Source organism: Chenopodium quinoa, unplaced genomic scaffold, assembly GCF_001683475.1.
Source record: "Chenopodium quinoa cultivar QQ74 unplaced genomic scaffold, ASM168347v1, whole genome shotgun sequence".
Taxonomy (NCBI): Eukaryota; Viridiplantae; Streptophyta; class Magnoliopsida; order Caryophyllales; family Amaranthaceae; genus Chenopodium; species Chenopodium quinoa.
Window position 1 is genome coordinate 4,457,371 of NW_018743175.1, and position 7,274 is coordinate 4,464,644.

General features: G+C 34.1%; 1 protein-coding gene across 1 annotated transcript; it reads right to left on the reverse strand.

Annotated features, from left to right (window-relative positions):
- Window positions 1–1,361: 1,361 nt before the first annotated feature.
- On the reverse strand, window positions 1,362–6,992 carry LOC110732614 (nucleotide exchange factor SIL1-like). The gene is made up of 9 exons (XM_021912576.1): window positions 6,727–6,992; window positions 5,806–6,055; window positions 4,634–4,725; window positions 3,959–4,109; window positions 3,298–3,425; window positions 2,976–3,134; window positions 2,563–2,748; window positions 1,985–2,191; window positions 1,362–1,809 (listed from the first exon to the last, which is right to left on the reverse strand). Exons 2-9 carry the CDS (start codon window positions 6,041–6,043, stop codon window positions 1,789–1,791), a joined length of 1,182 nt encoding a protein of 393 aa, XP_021768268.1. The 5' UTR covers window positions 6,044–6,055; window positions 6,727–6,992; the 3' UTR covers window positions 1,362–1,788.
- Window positions 6,993–7,274: the final 282 nt, after the last annotated feature.

The window sequence follows — 7,274 nt, forward strand, 5'->3', positions numbered from 1 at the left end:
TTCTATATTTCACCAACAAATTGATGTCATTTTTATCTTGTTAACCAAGTGAATTTTTTCAAACTATGTATTAACCCGTGAAAAGATTTCTTTTATACACACTATTAATTCATTTTCTTTTACGTAAATATTTTTTTAATCAATAATCAAGCAACTTAAAATATTATTCTATATCTTTCATGTCAAATATATATTTTTTTTTTTTATTATTCAAGATTTCTAATTACTTTCTTGGAGCTTCTAATATATAATATAATAAAAGTATTCAAAAAAAAAAAATGTAATTCTTGTTGTAATAATTGTAGTACTTAACACTCTGTATGACTCAAATCATGTTATAAGTCCCGTTAAAAAAATGTTATAAGTCCCATATAAAAAATTTGTTGTAAGTTTGATTTTTTTTTTTTTTTTTTTTTTGGTCAATATATTATATGGAAGTTTATATCAAATGTATTATTTATGTAAAAATTTGTAATATTTTATTTATGTATAAAGATTTGCTTCCTAAATAGATTTTTTAGAAAAAAAAAACTAAGGGACATATCAGAAAATGACACGTGTCATTGTTGGTGTGTCTTTTAGTATATAGTTATTGATTTTTTTTTATTTTTTTTAATAGAACCAAGTGTACTATTTTTATCAAGGAAAAACTTATAACATGTGAAAAACGAAACGATTGACCTTTTGCTCATGTGGGGTGTAATAAGGCTTAATTAAGCTGGCTTTAAAAAAAAAAAAAAAAAAAAAAAAAAAAAAAAAAAAAAAGCTTAATTAATCTAGAACTTGTATTTTTTTTTTATTATTTTTTTAATGGTAAGATACGAAGGAGGGTCCCTCATCCTTATCACAGATTCACAGGAATGGGGGGATGAGAAATCGAAACCCTATCAACCATCCCTCCATCTCTTAGATTCTCTTGTTATTTAATTTCATGCAAAACACCTTATGTGACCTAATCTATACTTTCGTAGATGATAACTTTGATTTCGGGAGGTAATAAGTCGTGTAATGAATAATAATTGATGATGATGTTGATGTTGCCCATGTTGGTGTTTGAGTTATGATGTTGGACGATATCATAAAGGCTACTAGTCGTAGTCTCAAGATTGTTGCGAACTGCGATACTTGTTTTCTTTAGTGTGCTTATTGATGAAGGATACCACTTCACAAATCGAATTAGTTGTTAAAGCATTTCATATACGAAGTAGATTTCTTCTCAGAAAGACATTATATCATATAGATTGAGAGGTCTTGAATTTGAGAATTCAAGTATTCAACGATTGATCTTTCTATTTAAAGAACATTAGATAATACTCCATATTGTTTTTGTATACTATTCACCATAGAAGAAAACAAAAAGGTAAAAACAAAAAAAATGGTCGTATATTAATGAAACTAAATGATATATACAGTACACACTAACACAGCTATCTAACTGCGAAATCCTTTGGACTCCCAGAGTGAGACTAAAAGTACAAAGCAACAAGGAGATTGGAGACGATATTTGTTCTTATACAATTCACAACTGATTTGTCTTCGCGTATGAGTAGTGTATTACACATAATACATTACTTGGATGTCTAATACAGTACTAGAATAGCTAAACAAAACCCTACCTGAATAGTGTCAAGAACCCATTCAATTGTGATCGCTATAAAACCCCTAGATTGCAGATTTGAATAGCTTTTTGTTGATTCCTCGACATTTTCCAAGGATCACCAATCAAGCAAGCATCTACAACTAACAGTTCATGTTGCAAAGTGTGGCAACGGCTCATGCTAAGTTGTGTTATGTAGGAACTTGAATTCCCTGTCATGTTTATCACACAAAAAAGATTTGATTTCAGAGTCTACTCTTCATGAGCAAATACTCGTTAGACACAAGGAAATATTGTGCCCAACTTAAGCATTTGTTTCTTAACAAATATGAAGTATTGTGCTTAATATAACCAGCTGTCTAACAAGCGGTTAGAGAAGAGACGTACTTTATTGAGCTTCTTGTAAAAAATCAGTTCCACCTCTCGACGAAGAATTTCCACATCCTTTGCATAATCGCTTTGATCTTCCTCCTCCATTAACTGCTGCAGTTGCAGCCTCATTCTTTCCAATGCCTTGTCCAAAGCACAGAAGTCCTTCAAAGCAGAAGCGTCAATCGTTCTAAGTTGTAGAAGACTCTTAATTGCAGCAAGTGCCTGTAGGAGAAAACAACATGATGTTCAATCAACAGCATAAATACAAACATGTTCATAACTTTTTCACGGACCATCAACATCCAAGTTATACTCAACAATATAGGGAGACAGAACAAACAGCTATGTTACATGCACTCGGATACTCATATCAGACACAGATACTAGACACTCCTACTTTAGATTGATTTTCTATTGTTTTTAATCCAAAATGAGGTGTCGAAGTGAAATGCCCAAATGCCAAGGATCCAACAAGGGTACTTGGGTGAAATGAAATTTCTGAACAGCGAAAAACAGAAAGAAATTTGGGGTGTGAATGTTCAACAAGCACATTACAGATTCAGATTCACAAATAACAAAACTAAAAGGGGTACCTTTTCCTGGAGATCAAGGTCATCTGATGATGTTAAATTAACTATTGCCTTCAGAAAAACATGATCTCTGAAAAAGGGAAGCTCTGCCTGATCAGCATTCTCTAATTGGGACTCTGCCAAATCACCGATAAGAAAGACACATTTTCGGCGTAGTCTGATGTCAAAGGTAGAATTGCTAAGTATATCCTGCAAAGAAGAGAGCATTAATGCAACTTTCAAGCCCTCTTGAAATTAAATGCCCTAATGGCCAAGGAAATCCAATTCCCTTTTAGTTCCATTTTTTCCATCAATTTGGCCTTCATTTCTTTAGTATCTTTTCTTTATTTTTTTGTTTCTAGACTAGAATTGAATGAGCAGATAAATAAGGTGTAAGTTGGATAAGCCAGATACCACCAGAATTTATCCTAATTTACCTTAAGTGTCAAGTCTCCAGCTTCCGCGTAAAAATTTTCCTGGCCATTTAAATTGTTTCTGACTAAGGCTGAAACTGCATATAGTGCTTTGTTGGCCTCTTCCACAGCATCAGATTTCACCATCTCCAAGAGCTTCGCCAGTATACCAAAATCCAAAACCTGAAATCCACAAGTAAACTTATCACATAACATGAACAAACATCTTATAACCATTAGTGGGGTTCCCAGTTCATAATGCATTTTTGTTAATGTATAGTAAACACGTACAGCTGTATCCTGCAGCAAAAATGCAGAACTACTTGTAAAGAACAGATAAACTAACCTGCTTCTGAACAACTGGATTGTTCTGACATGCTTTTCCAAGAACCCAAGCAGCAAGTTTCCTTACATCTGGCTCAGCATTGTCAAGCTGTCTTATAACAGCGACAAGACCCCCAAGTTTGTTCAAATCTGTTGAAAAATGACAAAAGAAGTATTAACCATCTATAACACTATCACAATAAAAACAATGCTGACTAATGTTGGAGCTTAAAATGGGATTTTTGTTGTTGTTTGGGGGGGGGGGGGGGTAAATTCAGAACACAAACCCCATTGCTTGTTAATCTTACGTCCAAGTTCTTCCTGGTTTTCCCACTTCACCATTATAAAGTAATCAAAAAAAATGTTAGATTAAAGCTAGTGATGTAGTAGTATGAGACTTGATTGATATACAAGATGAGACAAAACCAGAAGACCCCAAATTGGGGTGGGAGTGGGAAGGTGAGGAGAGTTTGCTAGAGAATTTAAACATCAAAAAACATGTCAAAGCAGCTTTAACAAATTCCACAGTCGAATACAGAGAATATAAAGCACTATTGCTGAGTATGTTCTGGTCTTCAAGGTTCTAAAATATTACTTCAAAGAACTCTAACGGTCTAAATTGCAACAGGATAAATATCGGCTAATAGAGAGTTAAAACCCTAAAATTGCAGTATAGGACATACCATTGGCGTTGTCAATAGGCTCAACAAGTGTCAACAGCTCTTCCAGAGCACGAAGGCGGTCTTCCAAAGAGAGAGAAGAATTATTCAAGTCATCTATTGCAACTTTCATCAGCTCTGCATCTGAAGGCATTTTTAACTTTTCCATTAATTCCTGGACACAAGATAATAAACATGTTAGATCTAATAGCAGTGCCAAAAATTCAGGTGTATTGCCACAAGAAAACAAATATTGGAATTTATAACAAGAAAGAACAGCAGAAGGAATTCTACTAAAAGAAGATATTTCGAGTGAACAGGAACATGTTGCACTAGCGGGAAGGTTATAAAACTTGTGGTGAAAGCAGTGACATCTTAATTCGTCAAGGAAATGTGTAAAACACTTCTTCGCACCTTTTAATGTTAAGCGCATCTTTAATTTGTCACTATCAGTATAAATAAGTAAATATGTTGCTGGGAACAAGCATAAACACAAGATTTTAGCTAAATTATAGACAATGTTCTTTTTAAAATGATCTGTAGAAGTAGCAAGGTAAGACAGTTGAACAAGAAGTAGCTTAATGCAAGCTACATAAAAAAATAAATTCCTCACCCAAGAAAACCAGAAGGCAAAAGTAATGATATAGAAAAGACCATTATGTTTTGTTTATAGCATTTTGAGTACTAAAAGATAAACACCTTAATTTCTATTTGGCGCCTCTTTAGGTCGTCATCAGACAGGCGCTGCACAGATTTTGCACCTTCCTTTAACTTTGCTGGATCAGAATGTCCTGTAACATCAATAAAAGGAGAAATAGAGATGTCACTCCACAAGAAAAACATGTTGCACACAGCATGCCTGGAATATTACGTTCAGTGAGAAGTCTTGTGTAAACACTAATCATATGGTAATTTGGATTGCTGGAATATATGTCAAATTATTTCCTTAAAAATCTGTGCGGAAAAAGGATTATGCTTGGCAGCTAAAGGTGCACCAAAAGAATATATAAAAAGATATATCCTTTTTTTGAGTGCGGATGCATGAATAAACTCTTTGACAATGGAGATTCAAACAGGTGAGTAAATATGATTACACTGCCACAACGGGATATCTGACACGAAAAATTCAAAAAAATTAAAGATAGATAAGAATTCCCTTAATATGAACAATGAAGGCGAGTTCTAGCTACTACTCTCTCCTTTGAAGACAAAACCACTAAGCATTTAACAATCATATATCCGGAATTTTATCTGCCACTTCATGGCACACTACTCATAGAGTTATCTAGCTAATGACTAATCAAATTGAATACACCTGGCAACATCTAGGATTCTCCCACTGGCTACTACAAACTACACTATATAGAACACATGCCGGAATGTAAAAAGCCTTGGCAAAAATATCAAGGCCTCCCTCCCTCTAACACCAAGTGACAAACCCAGATTTTGACTCTGTGTATCCTTAATTCCAATCAGGGTGCTCCACCATTATGTGACTTACTGCATACATAGCAGTCTAAATTTTATGATCCACCATATCATCTAGTGTATAGCCTTACATTCTAATAAAAACAAGACAAGTCAGGGTCAGCAATATTAATATAGAGTATATAGTACAGTTAAGAGATATGCAGTGTAGCAGTGTCATGATGCTAGAATATACAGTGACACCTATATGTCTAATGCAACAATGTAGATAGGAAATATATACAAGTACTTAGTGACTGAAATTAAGGTTTTACAAATCAAATCAAGGCTGATATCCAGATAAGAAAAAAGACAATCATAATGACATTAAGTGACTTTGATAAAAAGAAAAGCAACCCAAAGATACTACTCAACAAAACATAAAGAACGAAAAAGGGTGATACCTATTGCCCACTGTAACATCCCATCAAGAGAAGAGAAACCACCATCAAGCTCATTATTGTCATCCAATGCCTCAGGTTCTGCAGGTTGCGAATTCCTTAACAATTCTCCTTCTTCTTTACCAGTTGACCAAAACAACCCCAGAGCTGACTTGTTAACCCGACCATCACTTGCCCACGCCATCGCAGCTGATATTACAACTACTATGGACAAAATAAGGCTCAATCTAACTACCCTCATCCTGCGCGGTATCTAGAGGAAAACATATGCAAGGATTCCAGATGTCAGCCAACTTACCAATCCTAATTAACACATAATCAAACTCGTATACAAAATATACTCAACCATTCAATCGAAATCACAAAAAAAATTCATCTCGTGGAACAGGCTAATAAGTACTTGATCTACACATAAAGACTTCCAATCACAAAATTAAAAACACGCAATTACTAGAATTTCTCTAGCTTATCTACCATATTTCAAAATTGAACCTAATTTGTAAAGATAGAGCTCATAGAAGGTTTTCTATAAACACCCATTATCAATCAAGCTTCCCTAGTCCTAACCACACTAATTTGTTCTTCCCAATTCCATCAAATCAAAGTTCTTTCATACAAATTTCACTACATTTCTACTTTAACCAAACAAACAATTCCACAAAAATAAAAACCCATCAAAATTAAATTTTATAAACCCTCGATTCAGCCAATCCCCATCAAGAAATTGACTTTAAAAACAAATTACAAACCTAAAATACACCAAGATTCAACTTTATGTAAGATTAACATACAAGATTAATGGGCACATAACTAATCTTCAACTAATCCAGAAAATTAAGCAAAATAAAGAATCTGGGTAATCATTTAAACAGCGAGAAAAAGGGTAATTTACAATAATAATCAGAGAAAAGAGAGAAAACGTACTGATTATTAAAAGCAGAAGATTGGAGTTCGTCGAAGAGAAATATTTCACGGTGGTTTTTGGCTGAGGAACCTGGGTTTTTTTTTTTTTTTTCTGTGTAATAAAAGTTGAATTGAATTCAATTAAAAATGGGGGAAATTAAAGATAATTGTTTATTGTGTTTTCGACGTTTACATCAGCTAGCCAATGACATTGCAAGAGATCTGTTTTGACACATAGGATGAAGTTTCTAGAGGGCTTTCTTTTACTTTCTCTTTAATGGGTTTGCCAAAAAAATTGTTTCCGGAAAAGAGGAGGAAAAGGAACCTGTATTGGTTGTTGACTAGATGAGGTTAGGGGCCTTGGGGGAGGTGGTGTTGGTGGGTCGTGGCTAGATTAGGCAGAATTGACCCGATCAAAATGATTCGACTTGAAACTTGATAAATTTAGTTTGATCTGAAGTGAAATTGGCTCAGTTTAGTTTAAGCATGATCGAATATACTCCCTACGTCCTAATATATAGTTCATGTCTGTGTTTCTTTACGGAATTTAAGAAATAGGTGGAGAAAGT

Bases quoted from the DNA above. Each gene is read 5' to 3' on its own strand.
- LOC110732614 (XM_021912576.1), bottom strand. From the start codon at position 6,043: ATGAGGGTAGTTAGATTGAGCCTTATTTTGTCCATAGTAGTTGTAATA. The intron at 4,726-5,805 runs GTATCACCCTTT...TTGATGTTACAG, and splicing joins GATGTTACAGTGGGCAATAG to GACATTCTGATCCAGCAAAG. The intron at 4,110-4,633 runs GTGTTTATCTTT...TCTTGTGTCCAG, and splicing joins GGCGCCAAATAGAAATTAAG to GAATTAATGGAAAAGTTAAA.